General features: G+C 44.9%; 2 protein-coding genes across 4 annotated transcripts in view; both read right to left on the bottom strand.

Annotated features, from left to right (window-relative positions):
- Positions 1–207: 207 nt before the first annotated feature.
- Positions 208–11,735, bottom strand: NUPL2 (nucleoporin like 2). Its single transcript, XM_019534584.1, has 7 exons — positions 11,583–11,735; positions 11,221–11,437; positions 7,754–7,848; positions 5,142–5,218; positions 3,311–3,397; positions 912–996; positions 208–782 (listed from the first exon to the last, which is right to left on the bottom strand). The coding sequence occupies exons 1-7, from the start codon at positions 11,692–11,694 to the stop codon at positions 214–216; spliced, it is 1,242 nt and encodes a 413-aa protein (XP_019390129.1). The 5' UTR covers positions 11,695–11,735; the 3' UTR covers positions 208–213.
- Positions 11,736–13,240: 1,505 nt separating this feature from the next.
- The window catches only part of KLHL7 (kelch like family member 7), a 34,606-nt gene continuing 28,192 nt past the window's right edge, over positions 13,241–19,654 (bottom strand). For all 3 annotated transcript variants that reach the window (XM_019534557.1, XM_019534566.1, XM_019534574.1), the window contains one exon: positions 13,241–15,879. In XM_019534557.1, coding sequence (XP_019390102.1) covers positions 15,596–15,879 — 284 coding nt within the window. In that variant the 3' untranslated portion in view covers positions 13,241–15,595. The remainder of the gene's footprint in view (positions 15,880–19,654) is intronic.

The raw sequence follows: 19,654 nt of genomic DNA, 5'->3' as shown, positions 1-19,654 counted from the left end.
TCGAGTCATTTCCAAAACAAAACAAGGAACACTGAGACATAGTTACAATTCTACATGCTAAAACAACCTTACACGGTACATTTAAATTCACGTGAAAGTATTTCAGTTCAGTGCCAAACATCAACATTAAGAAAAATGTCAGCTTTTTACGATTATAATTATTCGGTAAAGTTGGTCCTTTATTTCAAAATCTGCCAACTGGATATGTGGATGTCAAACAGTTAAAAGCTCTGCTGGTGGTGGCTTAAGAGGAATCTTTCCCAGTGTAAACTTCTTTGCTTCAAACTGCTTTAACTCTTCGGCTAATAGATCGGTCTTTGACGTAAATAATTTTTCTGAGGTGCCGCTGTTTGTGATGACAGAAGGTGCTGATGTAACACTATGTCCAAAGGCACTGAAAGATTGTCCAAATAAAGTGTTACCTGTGTCTGAGGTACGAGCAGCTACAGCTGTATTAACAGCTCCAAAGGATGGAACTGAGGTCGTACTAGAGGAGTTCACAGTAGAGGAATTGCCAAACCCCGAAAATCCAGATGTTCCAAAGCCACCAGTAGTTTCAGGGGGGGCTCTAAATGAAAAAGCAGCTGCAGATATAGTTGGTTGGCTGCCAAAGGCAACAGAATGTGGTGTACTAGAAGATGATGTCACACCAAATGCTGAAGGACCCTGAACTGTAGAAGGGCTCCCAAATGCTGGAGTGCTTCCAGATGATGCACTAACAGAATTTGACTTAAAGGAGAAATTGTTAGGACTGCTAATGCTGCTGCTTTGTATGGTAAAGTCTGAAATTATAAAAACACAAGGGTAAAATTTTAGAACAGACATGACATTAGAGCACTATTTTATTGAAATATTGGAAAAAAACAGAAGCCAAGATTTAACAGCACCAATTCTGAATACAAAACACTTACTTGATGACCCAAAGCTTGATGTTTGCTGTCCACCAAATCCAAATGAAGGCACTGGCGCACTAACCACATTCTTCAATTCAGATAACTTAAAGAAAATGTGGGAAAAGTAGGAAATGCATGAAATTAAGGGACACAATAAAAATGGGTAATCAATACTTTTGATAGAGTCAGAAATCCAACTGAAAAAAAACCTAGGCTGATACCTTCCAAACTGGTTCACAGCTCACAACCCACCTTTCAATTAAATGTTTGGGACCACTGCCATTTTTACACATGCTCTGGGGATGAAGCACTTGAATTACAAGCTGCTCTAAATAAAGTGCCCATAGCATCTCATGCATCAGCAACCCTACACTTCAAAATGGCAGTGGGGGTACTTTAAAGTGCCCCCACTAACATTTTGAAGTGCAGAGACACTGACACACAAGATACAGAGGCTGGCTGGAGCATGCCAATTATCACACTCCAACAAACGCAATTAATTGTGTAATGACAGTGTGCTAGCACATCTACAGGCACCCTTTTACCTCAAAATGATGAAAGTATCTGGTATACAGGTTTCCCTCACTTTATGCTGTACATGCATTCCTGGAAAATGCTGCATTACCTGAATTTGCATAAAGGGAATCCATTTTACAGTGTAACAAATAGGGATACCTTCCAAGACTTTGACTGTATTGACCCCCAGACACATTCCTACCACTTTTACAAAACAATTTTGGAACTCACCAACAGCAGGCAGTACCCACAAGCACAGGGCACTATCATAATGGGGATGGCAACTACAGAAACATGTGTCGTAGACAATGAGTGAGCAGCACAGATCCACACAGGAGACTATTTTGATGTGCATCACTCCCACAATGCACTGCACAAAACAGCTGACTACAGGCTTCCACCACACCGATCACATGAGTGAATTTACCTCGCATATAACAAATTTTTGGTATAAAAAGGGTCATTGCATAAGAGTGAATTCACACATACAGAACCCATATAAAGTGAGGGAAACCTGCATCTTTTTATGATACATGTATTGAAAACGCCATTTTGTAATTAAAACATCTGCACCATAAAAATACAGCAAAAGCACAAGTTCTGGAACCTTACTGACCTATAAGTATGTTTACATCTTTCTCATCTAATTTAGTCTTCGCAATATTATTACTACTTTAATGCTTTCTCTGATATCCCACCTTGAAAAAACGTAATTTTGTTGGGTTTTAAGTATACTGTCACCACTCCAGTCTCCAGCACAGACAGAACAGACAAGCATCAGCAAATATAGAAAGGACATAATCATAATGTTTACATTTTCGAACACCTCAAGTGGATTACCATTCGAAATGAAATTCCTTGCTTAACCTCACAGCCTCTACTTGTTCACTGAGCTCTGGTTTCTACTTCAGTTCTGGCATTACTGATTTGATTATTCTATGAAACTTGTGTTCAAAAAGAGATGTAAGCTGTTCTGACATTGTCCAAGCCATCTTTTCACTTATCTGAGCAGTTTCTCTTGACTGCACATCAATTCCTCAAACTGCATTATGAAAATTCTATAACTGACCTTCTCTTTAATTTCCTATAATTATCTAATATCTACCATTATATTTTAGTAAGTAACCAGTATGAATGAAAGCCTGATTCCAGAGAAAGGTGGGAAAAGAATGAGAAGTCTTGTGGTTATTTTCCCTCTAAATATTGAGTGCATGTAGTGGAGATAATGCTGCTTTCATACCTAGTTCTTTTTCTTTTTGCATGCCCTTTCACCCCAATTATTTACCTTCTGCTCAATATACCCAAAGGATTATTCAAGACTTGCCTTAAAACTACTACCCGCCTCTCTCTATGGCCACTCAACTAGGCTTTCTGGCACTAAAGCCTCTGCACAAAAATAACACTGACAAGAAAAAGAATGATATAGTTTGGTATACATTATTATAATAGTGCAGAGGCTTTAACCATGTCTTCCATTAAAACTGCCACAGCAACTAGAAGTAAATATTTTCAAATCTCAGCCCTAAGCAAGAGACTTCCAAAGATGTTTAAAATATTTAGTTAAGTAATATTTGATGAAACCTTCAAAAGCAATGATGGGGAATTTAAAATTTAAAGTTAATAAAAAAATATATGGATAATACCCTGATGAGATCATGTGCATTTCCTGAAGATGGAACTTTGGCCAGATCTCTAAGATCAGAAGCACAGAAGTTTTTTCATAGCACATCATCTCTCTGAATTGGCCCATTAACAATCATTGTGGAAGCAACTAATTTTGGAATGTATGGCACATTTTGATGTGATGTGTCTAAAGAAACTTGAATCCAAGTGAAATGTTCCATTAAGATTAAGAAAAAGAAGCATCCTACACAAATATTTCACTTTTCAATAGCACTTACCAATGCTGATTTGGTTGATGCATTTAGTGTCTTCAGCTCAAGCACTCTATTTCTCCATTGGTTTACTAACTGCTGGACTGAATTTATCTAAAAAAAAAAAAAAGAGCAGAAACAAAAGTGTCAGGTCTGTGCTAATGATGCAAACAATATCAAACAACCTTAAAATTAAACTCACAATGAATTTCTCAAATTACATGAAAGAATAAAGCCATTAGACAGACCCGGAGAGAGAAAACAACTCCCCTTCCAAAACCCCTCATGTTACACAAGTGAGGATGCAATATACAGCTAAGAAACTCAGTATTCTCAAACCAAATGTATATAATACAGGCATACCTCATTTTATTGCACCTCGCTTTATTGTGCTTTGCAGATATTGCATTTTTTTACAAATTGAAGGTTTGTGGCAACCCTGCGTCGAGCAAGTGTATCGGCGCCATTTTTCCAACAGCATTTTTTTTAGCAATAAAGTATTTTTTAACTAAGGTATGTACATTGTTTTTTTAGACATAATGCTATTGCACACTTAATAGACTACAGTATAGTGTAAACATAACTTTTATATGCACTGGGAAACCAAAAAATTCATGTGACTCGCTTTATTGCAATATTCGCTTTATTGCGGTGGTCTGGAACCGAACCCGCAATATCTCCGAGGTATGCCTGTATACAATAAAAGAAAATACTAATTTTTTCAAAACACAACTTCTTACCACTATCTGGATTAGGCATAAAGAAGTCATCAGAGATTAATGCCAAGCTTCAAATCTAGAAATGAAACTTGGGCTTTATGTATATGTGCTGAACAACTAGCTTAAAGCACCATGAATTCAGCTAATTTCTCCTGTTCTTGTAAAAATATCCATTCCCTACACAGGAAAATTTAGTTGCATCACTCCATAAATCTCTTTTGAAAAGACTTGATTTCACTAATAAAATCAATTCCCTCAACGCACTGAAATAACTACTACATGTCAGTATAGAAAAATCATGTCTTAAAAAAAAAATAATGCATAGTGATTTTCTGATTTCTTTTCGGACACTTTATGCACAACTACTGAGGATATGGGTATGCAGCAAGAAGTAACAAATACGAACATACCTAATCTTATTCAAGTATCTATATATTGAAAAGAACTCCCTTTATTAACTAACAGAAGAAAAATTATATGATACGCAGGAAGCCTGTGAGACTGAATGCTTAATCTTTGGGTAAACAGATTTTATACCCATTCAAAAGATTTCAATATCACAAATATTTCAAACACAGCAATAATTCCGTTGTCTCTGGCCACACATTGGAAAAATATATTATCTGATATCAGTTCTTATAAGACAGACAAGGGAGTTCAAGAATTCAGAACTTTGTTTTCAATCCTGAATTCACATTTTTTTTTAAATTTCTGGTGTTTTAGGCATAGCTTTCAGTCCTCATACAATAAACTGTAACATGCCACACATTCAGGCAATTTATTGCATTAAAAAATGGCAAATCAGCCACCAAAATGTCCCATATACACAAAGGTGTTTCATTTAGATGTGGAACATCTTTACAGCTGGTTTGGATTGCACTTTAATTTGAACATGTGGCATTCAGCCTGGCATCAGTTCGCACAGCATGACTTTAAATGTTCCCACATGTGGGGAATCTATTGGGCAGAGGGGAGCTGGGGATTGGGGAACTCCCCAGGTCATAAGAGCTGTGGATCAGGAAGGTCCTTGGAATTTGGTATACCAGTCAAATGACCATCACTCAAAAAAAATTAAGGGACCATTTCTCTGGAGTATCTATGTTACTTCAGAAACCTGCCATATTTTTTAAAAGGCTTACGTAATTCTGAACATTATTGTTTGCTCTACAGTTATAGTACTCAAGATGCAATTCTTCTGGTGAGAAGTCTGGAAAACCTGCAGGAAGAGAAACAAAATCTTCAAACAAAAATATATACTGCTGCTTCCAGTGAATCTATGATGCCATAGGCAAGAGGCCTTACTGCAGGGGTCAACAATGTTTTTGGGCAGAATGTCTAAAATACCTGCAATCTCGATTTGTAAGATGCTGTAATGCCGGGGCGGACAGAGGGTGAGCCACGAGGGGCCCAATCCTTGTTGTGGCAATGAAGCCCTGGCCCCTTCCCAGCTGTCTGCCTTGACGTGTGCAGGCACATGCTGCCAGCAGTGAGCTGGGCCAGGGCTTCATAGACCCCATTGCAGCTCCCAGCTGCCTGCCAGTCAGCTCAGGCTCTGGACAGGCCCCTGCCACTGAGCTCGGGCTACTCGCAGCAGGCGGCAGGGAGGCTGCAAAAAGCTGCACAGGAGTCTGTAGAGCCTTGGCTCAGCTCATTGCCGGTGGCAGGTACAAGTGTGTCTTAAGGGTGATGAGGGGTAGAAGGCACTGGACTCCCCTGCTGTCTGCCCTGAGGTGCATGTGCCAAGCAAGATGTCTTTGTGCGCCACACTGGCAAGTGTGCTAGGAGTTGCCCTGCTTTAGTGCATCATCTACACTGGCAATTTTTAAATATTTATAAAAATATAATTGTATTAGTAAAAAGGTACAAAATTCATGCAAAACTCAAAATGGCATAAACAAAAAATAGGTTAGGAAGAAACAGTAATGTCACACCAGACACCAAAGCCAACCTATTTAACAAATTTCTTTGCCTCCATTTTTCTGAGCAGGGACTGGATCACCCCCCTCCCCGGGACCCCTGTAGGTCCCAGGGGAGGTGCACTCAGGCCTAGAGTCAGTGAGGACCTAGTCAGGGAACTTCTGGAGGGACTCGATGTATTTAAAAATCAGCAGGTCCTGACGATCTCCACCTCACAGTGCTGAGGGAATTAGCAGGGGTGATAGTGGGACCCGTGGCACGGCTGGTGTGGTGCCAGAGGACAGGAAAAGGGCCAACGTGGTTCCCATTTTCAAAAGAGGGAGGAAGGAGGACCCAGGAAACTACAGGCCAGTCAGTCTTACCTCAGTCCTGGGGAAGCTGATTGAGAGGTATCCTGGTGCATGTCCGAGAGGGGCCAGCAGGGGAGATTAGGAAGGAGAATAGTCCTTTAGGAAGGTCTTCGACACGGTCTCTCACCCCATTCTTATTAAAAAAAACTAGGGGACTGTGGCGTTGACATCTACAGTCAAATGGGTCACTAGATGGCTGGAGGGCCACATCCAGAGGGTGGTGGTGGACAGGTCTTATTTGACCTGGAGGGGTGTGGGCAATGGGGTTCCACAGGGCTCGGTCCTTGGGCCCGCACCGTTCAACTTCTTCATCAGCAACTTGGACGAGGGTGTAAAAAGCACCCTGTTCAAATTCACAGACGACACTAAGATGTGGGGAGAAGCGGGAATGCTAGAAGGGAGGAATAGGCTGCAATTGGACCTGGACAGGTTACAGGGGTGGGCGGATGAGAACAGGGTGGGTTTCAACATTGACAAGTGCAAGGTACTGCACTTGGGAGGGGAAGAACCAGCAGCATACCTACAGGCTGGGGAACTCCCTTCTCATCGGTGCAGAGGCAGAAAAAGACCTTGGTGTCATTATTGATGCCAAAATGAACATGGGCCGACAGTGTGGGGAAGTGGTCAGGAAGGCCAACCATACCTTGTCATGTATCCACAGATGCATCTCAAGCAGGTCCAAGGAAGCTATTCTCCCCCTCTATGCGGCACTGGTCAGGCCGCAGTTGGAGTACTGCGTCCAGTTCCGGGTGCCACACTTCAGGAGGGATGTGGACAACATGGAGAGGGTCCAGAGGAGGACCACCCGCATGGTCAGGGGGCAGCAGGGCAGGCCCTACGAGGAGAGGCTAAGGGACCTGAACTTGTTCAGCCTCCACAAGAAAAGGCTGAGGGGGGATCTAGTGGCTGTTTACAAACTAGTCAGGGGGCACCAGCAGGCATTGGGAGAGTCCCTGTCCCCCAAGCACTACTAGGAGTGACAAGAAATAATGGTCACAAGCTGGCAGAGGGTAGATTCAGACTAGATATCAGGAGGAGCTACTTCACTGTCAGGGTGGCTAGGATCTGGAACCAATTTCCAAGAAAAGTAGTACTGGCTCCTAACTGGGGGTCTTTAAGAGGAGGCTGGATGAACGCCTTGCCAGGGTTGTTTAACCCCAGTACTCTTTCCTGCCATGGCAGGGGGTCAGACTTGATGATATGCTCAGGTCCCTTCTGACCCTACCAACTACGTAGTAATAAGAGAGTGCGGTAATAAGCTGTGCTTTGATGCTGAAAAGTCTTAGATGTTACTGACTTTGGGGAACACCACTGAAGTACAAGGGTCTGAGTTATGCAACCAGATGCAGGCTTGAAGCAAGAGCTCTTTAGTGGAAGGGCCTTGTTTTATGCATTTCTATAATGTAATTGACTCTCTTTTGGGCTTAAAAGAGCACTGCCTTTCTTGGTAATAACACTGCATGCTAGCACTAGGACATTACTACCTGAGATATTAGGCTTTTCTTTCACAGGTGCATAACAGGAGAACATCCATTGTCCTGATGATTCCCAAATTTCCATGTCTTTGATTATGCCTTCTCTAAGACAGAAGAGACCAAAAACAAATTAATAAAACCAAATAAATTATTTTGTTAAACACAAGAGAAATCCAGGCCACACGTGTTGAGGTGAGTTTAACAGTGCTAGAACTTGAGCCTTTGTGAACAACTGTAATAGCTTACTAAACTATAGGGCACAGGTGGCCAACCTGCAGCATGACTACCACAAGTGGTATGGGCAACCTTCTGTGTGTGACATGCAACAGATCAGGCAGCACCACAGCAGATAGGGCAGGAAGTAGAAAGTAAAGTACAAGCTTGGACAGGGAGCACAGAATAGAGAACAAAAAGCAGAGCAGCATACCAGGCAGAGCAAAGTGGCACCTGGGAAAGAGCACAGGGCTAATTTGTACCATGCCTGCCAAAAAAGGTTGACTGGTAGAAGAAATGCTGTACTACAGGGGTCGGCAACCCCTGGCACTTGAGGCCATTTTTCTCACCACGCATTGGGGCTGGGGAGGCAGCAGCTATTTGCAGCCTCCTGGCTGCAGCCAGTCCCAGCTCTGGGCAGCTCAGGGGTGGGCAAAATATGGCATGCAAGGCCACTCTATCAGGCCTGCAGGGCCCCTAAAAAAATTTAGAAAAATTAATACTTGTCTTTGGTTCCTGTCAAAAATGACAGGAGCCACAGGCAGTAGGACCTAGGGGAAGCCCAGCAGGCTCCCGCAACAGCACGGCTTTCTGGTCTGGGACCATGTGGCTGCACATGCCAGAAACTCAGGTAAGGGGGTGGAGGGCAGGGAAGGAGCCCAGGGAAAAGCAGCCCCACCCTAACCCCATGGCCAGAGCTCCCTGCTGCAGCCACTCACAGTCCGCACAGGGCTGTCCTGAGCAGGCACAGGCAGCCCCACATGGGCTGCAAGCGGCTGTAGTGCAGGGCATGGGGCAGGGCCACTTTTCCCACACTCAGCACCAGCTTGTAACATGCCTCCGCTGCCAGCATGGGCCCCGTGCCAGCTCTGGGGTCACCCATTGGGGCTGTGCCGCAGTGGCGGCACCTGCAACCCACCCACTTGCTGCGCCAGGCAGTGTTTGCTGCTGCTGCCTGCCCAGAGCTTGCAGACTAGGCAGCTCAGAGGTGGTGGTGGCAAACACTGCCTGGTGTGGCAAGTGGTGGGGGGCTGCAGCTGCCGTGCGCAGCCCTGACAGGCGAGCCTGGAGCCGGCATGGGGCCTAGGCTGGCAGCAGGTTAAGCTAATGCTGAGTGCAGGAAAAGTGGCCCCTTGCCCGCCACCCCATGCTGCAGCTGCTCACAGCCCATGTGGGGCTGCCTGTGTGGGCTGTGAGCAGCTGCATCAGTGAGCACCGGCCATGGGCTGGGGGAGGGGCTGCTTTTCCCCATGCTCACCACCAGCTCCTTTCCTGCCACGGAGCAGGTGGTTGGGGCTGCACACTGCCCCCCCGCCTGTATCACAGGGCTGGGGGGGGCAGCGGAAATGAGTGGGTACACAGGGCCCACACCGGTGTCCTGGGGCCAGTGCCGGCAGGGCCCACAGCAGGGCAGCAGGAGTACAGGGGTCCCAACTGGCAGGTGCCCTATAGAGCTAGGGCAGCTCCCCACTCTCCCTGCTGGTGCACCCCAAGCTGGAACTGGCCCTGAGACATTGGCCCCAAGACATTGGGACATTAGTCCCAAGATGGTGACCAGGGAATGGGGCTACCCATGCGGCCCTTAGCTTGCTAAAACTGGGTAAGCAGCCCTCCGCCCGAAGTAACTGCTTGCTCCTGGGGTAGCTGCTGCCAGCCAGGAGCCCAGGTTGCTCCCAGCAGGCAGCTGGGACGCTGCAAGTCCTGCTGGGAGCAGCCTGGGTTCCGTGGCTATCAGCAGCTACCCAGAGCTGGGGTCAGCTAGCTGCAGCCAGGCTACAAATAACTGCTGCCTCCCCAGCCCCAATGGGCAAAGTGCCAGCACCTGCTGCCTTCCTGATGCCCAGGGCTGGGTAGCTCCTGATAGCCACAGAGTCCTAGCTGCTCCCATGGAAGCCCTGCTTCAAGCAGCCTGGACTCCATGGCCATCAGGAGCTACCCAGAACCTGGGCCAGCTGCAAACATCTGCTGACTCACCACCTCCCAGCCCCAGCCCCAGCTCCGGGGGAGGCAGCAAATACCAGCATTGCTCCCCACTGTGCTGCTCTCCCCGCTTCTGCAAAGCAGCATTGGAACCTAGTGTGGCAGGTCACAGCGACGGGGTACAGAAAGCTGCCTGCCACTGCCAGGGGCAGCAGCAAGGGGCACAACCCCATGCTGCTCCCGTGTACACAGGGGAAGTATGGCATGGCAGTGGGGAGCAGGCAGCTTTCTGCACACCCTGCTGTACCCTACCACGCTGAGTTCCAACAAGGGCAGCACAGCAGGGAGCACTGCCAGCATGTGCCGCCTCCCTGGAGCTGGGTCTGGGGTGGAGAGGCAGCAAACGTTTGCAGCTGGCCCAGGTTCTTGGTTGCTGCTGACAGCTACAGAGCCCAGGCTTGAGGGCAGCAGAGCTGGGGGGCACGGGGCACAAAGGTATCCTGCCATGTACTCCCTGCTCTCATTTTGTTTTCCTGGCATGCTAGTACTCTGGCACCTTCCAAGGTAGGCATTGTGGGGGTTTCGGCACTCTGGCCAAAAAATCGTTGCCTATCCCTGCTGAACCAAGCAATACCAGCAGACCCAAACACACCTGCTATTCTAGCACTCCTCTTTGGAGGACTGCAAACTGTAACACTAACACTGAGAACTTGAAAATGAAAACATGACAGCAAAACAAGCTAATACATACAAACACAGCCAATAAAACGACGGCTGTTTTCTCTATTCTTCTACGGAAAATGTCTCAAATAAGCTTTAGAAGAGAGAGAGAGAGAGAGAGAGAAAAAAACACATAGAAACCTAGATACTGTGGAAGCATATAAATGTTTTTTGCAGAAACACAAATAAATGAAAAGGTACTGTAAGTAGAAGTCAAAAATCACTGAGAAGTCAAGTGGGAAAGACAATGATGCATGCACCACAGAAAAGCACTTAGCTCTGCCACTGCTTTCAAGTTAGTTTTGTTGCAAGACTGGAGGCACCTGAACTCCTCAGCCTCCGGCCCCGACCTGCCTGGGTTTGGAGAGTATCCGAAGCCCTAGACTGATCCACTGAGCTTGTCTCAGCTAAATTTTGGAACTGGACTATTGCCCAAATGACTCTGGAAGCGATTTTGCCTTGAATAATAATGTTGCCTCATGATTACCCTGGGGGGGGGGTGGTAAATCGCGAGGCAAACTTAGTCATCATTGTTATTATTGTTACCGTCATTCTTTAAGGCTACAGTCGCTTCTAGATTCAGTCTGGCAATAGTCCCCCCCGTCGCGCAGCCCCGGACTCACAGCAGCTTCTCCTCATCCTCTCTGCCTGCGTCGCCAGCGCTGAGCGCCGAGAAGCGGTTCTGATGGAGCTGCGAGCTCCTGCCGCCGCCGCTGCTGGAGGCCCCGAAGCCGGAGGACGGCGCGAAGGGTGGTCTGGCCGGCTCCCTGCCGCCCCAGGCCAAGGCCCCGAAGAAGCCGGAGGGCTGCACCACGGCCGCCGTCCGCGTGCCCCAGCGCACTGCAAGAGGAAGCAGTTCGGTCAGCCCCGGCAGCAGCGGCCTCCCAACGCTCGCAGCCCAACCCCGGCCCCGGGCCGCCTCATAGCGCGGTCGAAGCGGCCCCGGTCCCCCGCTGGGCACAGAAGGAAGCGGGCAGGCAGCTACCGGGGGACGACGAGGCGGCAGAGCTGGACCGCCCCCCGCCGCGGGGGTGCTCGTTCCAGCAGTGCTCGCCGAAGCGGCAGCGGCCCTGCAGAAAGTACTGGCACACCGTCATGGCGGCGCCTCAGCCCCGGCACCAGCGCTCACCCGCCGCGCAGGTGCACTGAGACTACCCAGACACGCCACCCCCGCCGAAAGTGGCGGTTCAACTGACCAGTGTGCAACGAGGCCCCGCCCCCAGCGCCATGCTCCGTGCGTGGTCAGCAGCCGCAGCCAAAGCCAATCACAAACACCCCAGCTCGCCGCCCCCGCCCCCGCGCAACGGTTGGAGCTCGCGCGCCTGTAGCAGCCGCCCCAACGGTCGCCGGGGGGGGCTCTTCTCAGGGCTGCGTGCTGTACGGCAGTTATTGTATTTGCACAATATGACCCCTGTACCACCGAGAACAGTACAAGTGCTCAAAATGTACAATAATTTTTGACAGACGAGGTTCTTTGGGGAAATCTGGTATCTTAGACCAACTCAAATAGTTGGAAAAAAAAATCCTTCTTAGCAAACTATTGTTTGAGTTGGTCTAATGAAAGATACCAGATTACCCGAAGAGCCTCAAACCAACTCTACCTATCCCCCAATAACTGTTGAGGCAGCTCCTTGATGCCACATATGCAAAACTCAAATAGTTCTTGGGGAATTTTAATTGAAAGAAGGGCTTGCCAGCAGCACTTTCTTACGGCCACTTGCCTCAAAATAAATAAGTGCTTCAACTTGGCTGAGCCAGTTTCACTCGCTCACTGGGGAGTTAGTGAGCAATAAAGTAAAAAAAACTTGTTTGCATCCTTATTTGCATTTTCCCAGGGTACATAGTTTTTCGGCAGGTACAATGATTTTGAACTTCCGATACAATAATTTCACACCGAAGACCTGGCAACTCTGGCCCTTCTCCCAGTCCCAGCTCAAACCCAGAGATTGCTACACAAGCCATCAGTTTGAGGGCTAGGGGGCACTGGGGTGGTGTTCCTTAGACCTCCAGTATCCCATAGTGCCCTGCTCTCTCTTCCCAGTCCAACAGGAAGAGAACCTTAACACCCTGGTAGGATCCTGCCTGGGAGTCCCTACAACTGTCCAAGTAGCAGGGGAAACCCTACCCCTGCTTTTTGGCATGAGGCTAGGGCGCTTGGCCACTGGAAAGGGGCAGGGACGAGGGAATTCCTGCCACTGCTGCAGAGCTTGAGGCCTGGGCTGCAGCATTCCCACAGGGGCAGGGATGAGGAGACCACTTCTCCCAGTGGGGGTGGGTGGGGAGCAGAGGTAACCAGTGCACCCAGCTAAGTTTAAGGGGGGTGGAAATGTATGCATTTAGTAGTCCTGGCACAGCACTACTACTGCCCAGGACACAAGGGAGCCTTGGGACATCTCTCAAGTTATCTTTGCTGCCTTCAGGGGAAGGGGACCCTTGTTCTCACTGCAGGCAGATCACCTACCCCCACCTGGAAAGCACCCATTTGTAGCTGACCAGCCCCAGGGCTGAAACAGGCATGCATGTGCATCCCCAACCCCCTTTCTCACCATGTTTTCCAGTGCTGCAGCACTGCAGTGGGACACCTGTGTGGGGCCCTTGCAAGACCACACAGGTGCTTAGGATGAGCACTGGCTGACACAATGGTACATCTGCAGGAAATTTTTTTTATTAAAGTTTACTGAGCCACAAGCCTCACTGAGGTATTTGCATCACTTCTGTCAAACTACCAAAGAGCGTTGCTGAGACGGAACAAGGTCGTCAGTAGCAGGATTTATCTTCACACAAGTCTTGGGGATGCTGGATGAGCTAAGAATTGTTTTGCACTGCGAATAATGCCCAAATACTGGATACCAATAATTAAGACAATGAACCAGATGCAGCACATTCTAGACTACAACCTAAAATACAGGGTGTGAAAATCCCAAGTAAGGAAAATCAGCAATAGCAACATTAGATTAGCAAATGCAACAATAGATGCATTTGAGCAAGAGCATCACTGTTTTAAAGGTATATAAAATATTGAGGTTTCTTCCCACAACCACCCCCACAGATAAGCATGAATGAATCTTCTGGAAAAACTAAGTCATGGGCAACAGGTCCAACTATACATCCAATGAGGATGAATTAAGTCTATGCATGCTCCATGACAGTCAAATTATCTCAACTCCTTTCACTCTTTATCTTTTTAAATTTCTCAGTAGTTTTCAGAAAATTGTCTTCAATTCCTTGAAAATAAAGTTAGAAAAACTGCCTTGCTATTTAAAAACAAAGCACCAATTGTATTAAAAAAAATATATCAACAGTCTATACAACCTAGAAATGTAGACTATAATCCAAATCTGTGCAATACTTTAGTGCACACACAGGTTCAACACACAGATGACAAGGATTTTTTCCTGGTTCACTTAGTAATTAAAAGGGCAGATCAGTTACTAAAGTATTGCACTGCTTCCAATTTCTATTGTATAAGCATCTGCAGGAAAGGAAATTCCAACAGCCTCACAAATTTTCCATGAATGAAGCTGTTATGATAAAAAAAAAAAAAAAAAAAGGAGAATGTCTAGAAAATGACAGCAAGATTTGGAAACTCAAATTTTACTAGTTTCAGCTAGAACTTAAGAGCAGCTTCTGGACATTCCCTACCAGAAAGAAAAATCCAGAATCCACAGAAGAGGTACAAGCAAGCATACACCAAAATATATACATTTTAAAAATGTTTTCCTGAAAGCCCAAATAGAAGAGGCCTAAATAATTGTCATTTTATAGAGAAAGTGATAAAATGAAAGGTACAGAGACCTTTCATAAATTTAAAGTAATAAGAAAAAACACACTGCTGTTTACAGCAAGTGGGAAAAGGTATTTTTGGTGACTGAGGTCTCTCAGTGTTGACTGAGATCAATACCAAAAAAAAGTTAACCGACAAGCCTGAATTATACCTTCTACACCTCTTCAACAAAATTAGAGGAATTCATGTTTACACCATTTAAAAAATGCATTCTGAACTGGAAGAAAGTCAATACAGCAAATTTACCTTCCCCCACTTGAGTTCTTACTAAGTCTGACCTCCATAATGCATATAATTCACTTGCCTGGGAAGACAGATTGGGAACCAATCCCTTATTTCCAACCTGTTAGTACAGTGCAATATTACTAATGTAGTGAGTATAATTAAATCAATAAAAATAAAGATTCTTAGTTCTGTGATATGCCAGGAATCTTTCTGTATAAACCCCCAAAATGCTAAACCAAGCATTTGGTCATTAGCAAGTGTTTTTTAAACTGACATGTTGGCCTATCTGACTTTTAAGTTAATACACATTGAAAGTAAAAGATAATAGAGATAGATATAGATATATATCTATATCTATATATATATAAATAAAATCTCATTGGAAAGAGCCAGCCATTGTACACAGGTGTTCCGAATGCTAGTCCCACTGGGTATGTCAATCCTAATCCATAATACCTTATCCTCTTCCATGTCTCTCTTTATTTTTCTCTTTTTTCTGAACAGACTTTATCATACTCTAGCATGGCTGTTGTGCAATATGCATAAGAAATGAAACTGTAGGAACAGACTCATATACACTCAGAATCCAAGCTATAGTCACTCACCTTTGTGACCTGAAGGACCTCTGTATCCAAGCTGAGATGTATAGTTTAGCTAAAGTTTCATCTTCCTCCAATACTCTAATTTTTTAAAAAGTGAATTGGATTTATTTCTGACAAGGCCACACACGTCTCTTCAAGAGAGCATATTATTTGCTCTCAGCTAGTTTAGTGGATTCTTGAAATACATCCCATGTTTTCAAACAAACTGTAAAACTGGCATGAGTAAATCCACATTTGATACATATGGTATATACAAATTCAAGGACTGTATCTTTTTTTTTTTTTTTTCAGATTATTCAGTTTAACAAGGTGTAATAAAATGCAGAAGCAAAGCACCGATGGCCATCTTTTCCAAATGAAGAATATCCCAAAATCTCATGAAGGTCTTCAGGTCTCTAAAGTCTCTTCATTTGCTCCACAAGTGTCAACAACACAGATTAAACAACTTGTCACTGGGAAAGCACGGACTTTGGAGTTGGCTACCCATTTGTCTGTTTCGGTGTTATACTCAAGGATGTGCCCTAATCGACCCACGCCCTGGAAGCCAGCCAAGACGTACACTATAGAACCCACAGCAGCACATTTCACTGTTACACCCTTCCATGGCATTGGTGACACCATCTTCCATTCATTCATCTTAATATCATAATATTCCACATTGTCCAGGCCACCTTTAAACAAATCAAACAAACAACAATTAAGAGACAGCACCAGGAACAGTATCACTTGCATAAAAATCTCACAGCAAGTGCCTTTGAGAGATTAAAGAGCTTTCTACTATCAGTTATCGTCTTTCTATAGAGGTGCACCAAGAGGGCACATGTAAATCATGTTTCTGTTGCTGGAGTTTTCAGCTATGTAACTGTTTCTTATAATGAACTGCTATTTAATTCTGCATTAAAGATATGCTCTATACTGAAACTAGGTATGTAAAGTCTTTTTAAAAAGGAAAACCAAGTCATATTTAAAAGTATGAATAAGCAAAGACTATAATATGTAGTATAAACACAAAAAACACTTTCTTAAAAGAAGGCCACAAGTTTCTGAACTGGGAATAGTTGCTTTTTCTTTTGAAAAATAAAAACCAGTTACATTCTCTCATCCATTTCAACTCTTCTATCACAAATAATTTGACTTTATAATACCTCTTAGCCAAAGGTCTAAAAAGCAATTAAGTCTCCAGCATCTTACTATCATTATTTTGTCAATAATTCTAAATTATAGTTCTAAATTCTAAAATCACTAGACACCTAAGAGTTTAAAAATGCTTTATAACCTAAAGACATATGATGTAGGGACTGCTTATCTCTCTCTTTAAACCAGTTACACAGCAATGACTGCAGTGAAAAAACAGTAGCCAAATCAAGCCAATTATCCTTGAACGAGAGGAATGTACTGCAAAATAGTGCTTTTGCTTACTAAATGGCACACGTTTTGAAAATGGGTGCTGAACCAATAAATGACGACACCCCCAGCCAGTAGAGCTTATGCAACAATTTTGACTAATTCAATATAATAGATCTACATATTTTATCAACATCTTTTAAGTTGGCATATCTTTAGTACCTATTTTAGAAAATAGTTTGCAATTGAATTAGGATCAGGTCAGAAAACAAATATTCAAGTTTTCAGCATGAATAACAACACATTTGCCATTAAACTGCCATATTTGCCTGAATACAAGATGCGCCCCCCTGATGATTAGATTCTACACACATTATATAATTTATAAATTTATTATAATTTTTGATGTATGGAATTTAATTATTGGAGGATCATCTTAAATTTGTCCCATCCCCCCTGCTACTGCCGGTGGTTGTGGGGAAAGATGATAAGGGGGACAGTAATGGGGCAGGCAATGGGGGGGTCAGGTGATAGGGGACAGGTAGTGAAAGAGGCAGGCAGCTTACTCCCTGCTTCCTGCCCTCCCCCCACATTGTACCTGAGGCTGCTGTGATGCCTCCTTCTCCCCCCTCCACACCATTTCTGCTCCCTGAAACTTCAGGTCCCCAGCCCTGATTCCTCTCATCTCCCCCATACCCCAAAAATCTCCCTCCTCCAACTGCCCCTTTGCACCACGTCAGCAAGCTCCATCCCTGCTGTAGCCTGGGGCACGGAGCGTGGTCCAGCCTTCCTTGTAGCAGTGGTGTGGAGCTGGCATTGCTGTTATGGGACTTGGCTGGAGCACATGCTCTGAGCTCTAGGCTGCAGTGAGGACACAGCCTGCTGACATGGAGGAAAGTTAAGGAGGAGTGTGGCAGAGGGAGAAGCTGCACAGTGAGGACACTGGGGGTTGTAGGGGAGGAGTGGCAGGGCATACAGAGGGAGCAGGGGGGAGAAGGGTGGGGGGAAGAGGGCAGGTGGTAGGTGCGTGTGTGTCTTTGGTTCCAGCCATCTGCCCCTCACTGCCTCATGCTCAATTATAAGGCAAAGAGCCTCCCCACCCCTCCGGTCGTGTTAAAAGCAGGGGGGGAACCTCTTATATTTGAGTAAATATGATAAACAGTTTTAGTTTCCAAGCATTTTAGAAACACAAAAAAATTAACACTCACATTCAAGGTCCTGTAAAGAGAACAAGCATTATTCCAGACAGGGAAACAAAGGGTAAGTGGCTTAACAAAGGCTATATATACAATAACTCATGCATTTCAAACACAGGACAATTAAAATTGGTCTCCAGTCATTCTTTTCATTTTAGTTACTGATTAGTATACTCCTTTAGACTTAATTCTGTGAGTGCATCTGTCTCCCCTCTCAGAGAGCAAAGCACACTATCAGCACCTTTCAAAAAAACAAACATGAAGAGTAACAAAGTTACCCTTTTACTGGATGAAGTGTTCAACTGTGTTATCTCTGTTAAAACAGTTTAAGGGTGAGATGATTGCTGACTTGAAACCAGCTCTCTCTCATAGGGCTTCCAGTGGTAAAAGGTTTTGTTAAGTAGTTAGGATTGCAGGTAACCTGGTACCCCAAAAGTGGGGGTGGGGTGGGGGGCAGGAAGGACACCTGCAAAATTTCTGACTCTGGAAGTCTATGAAGCAGAGGTCAGCAATCTACAGCCCATGAGCCATACCTGACCTGCAAAGCAAGACCATTCAGTCCCTGGGTGCACGTGAACTGGGATGTTGGTGGATTGAGGCAGGGGAGTGGGGGCGGTCCTCCCTGCTCTCACCCCCACATTGCAGCTGCCACTGCACCCCTTGATGGCAACTGGCAGAAAAGGTAAGGGGCAACTGCAATAGGGGGTGAGAGAGCAGCCCTCTGTACAGATCAGAGAAGAACAGGACAGCAGCAGTTAGCCTGAGCAAAGCGGGACACAAGAGGGCGTCGTTAGCTGACAGCGCAAACCTTACTAGTTATGTCTTTGATGGCAGCTCACTTTCAAAGTAAGCTGTGCTAATTTGGCTATCATGCCAACCATTGCTTTAGAGAAGTTAACTACAAGAGCATGCTAACAATTCTCATAACCTTTTATCAACCAAGGGCTCCTTTGACGTGATCTCTGCCAACTCTCAAGTTAAGCAAGAACATAACTTGTGAACACTTGGACTTGAAGAGACTCCAAAAAAATGGTGATAGGAAATTGGGAGCTGCACAAAAACATGTCTGGCAAACAGATAAGAACCATTGCTCCTGTGAATCAAAATCCAGTAAAACAGTTTTGGGAGAGAGGGACAGGGCAGAGAATGGAAATGAAGGAAAAGCAGCGAAGACAGAGTAGCAAGACTTTGTCAATAAAAGCTGGCAATTATTGTCTGATACAATATTGAGGACCTGCGATAACTCAGGGTCATTCAAAACCCCAGGGTTTTTTTTGACATGAGGGGAATGCTTTTCCTTGTGTCCTCATAAAGACTTCATGGATTTTAGAAAACACATGTGAATTAATGGTGCCATATTTCTACCAAACATCAAGCAAAAAGTACTAACTATGAGTTGCCTATATCCTAAGTTTTGCCTCAGACCAAATTTTACAGAGAATGAAAAAAAAAGAATGACATGGCCTCTGTTCAAAATATTATTACAGTGCTGCTGAACAATAATACATTCAAAACAATATTTAATTATCATTTTAGGAATTTGATGCAAGCATTTAAAATACATAAATATACACATGCGAGTATACACACAAACACAGGTTTTCAAGTTAAGAAACAGCCTAATTAGTCAGGTGGAGGGGAGGGGTTGTTTTTTTAATTTTTTTTTTTTTTAACATATTCATGCTATTAAATAGAACAATTCCCTACTTTGGTTGACAGGCTGCATATTGCTACCTTCCATTCTTTTGTTCAGAACTGTTCAATTGTATAGAATGTCAGCAGAAATAATACTTTGTAGATAAGCTGGCCTCAAATGCCTCTACACGAACGCTCGTAGTATGGGCAACAAGCAGGAGGAACTCACCCTCCTGCTGGCTGACACCAGCCTGGACATAGTGGGGATTAC

This window comes from Crocodylus porosus, unplaced genomic scaffold (genome assembly GCF_001723895.1).
Source record: "Crocodylus porosus isolate Cpor-Errol unplaced genomic scaffold, CroPor_comp1, whole genome shotgun sequence".
In the NCBI taxonomy this organism is placed as follows: Eukaryota; Metazoa; Chordata; order Crocodylia; family Crocodylidae; genus Crocodylus; species Crocodylus porosus.
Note: the sequence above shows the minus strand (reverse complement) of the source record. Positions and strands in the feature narration are given on the sequence as shown.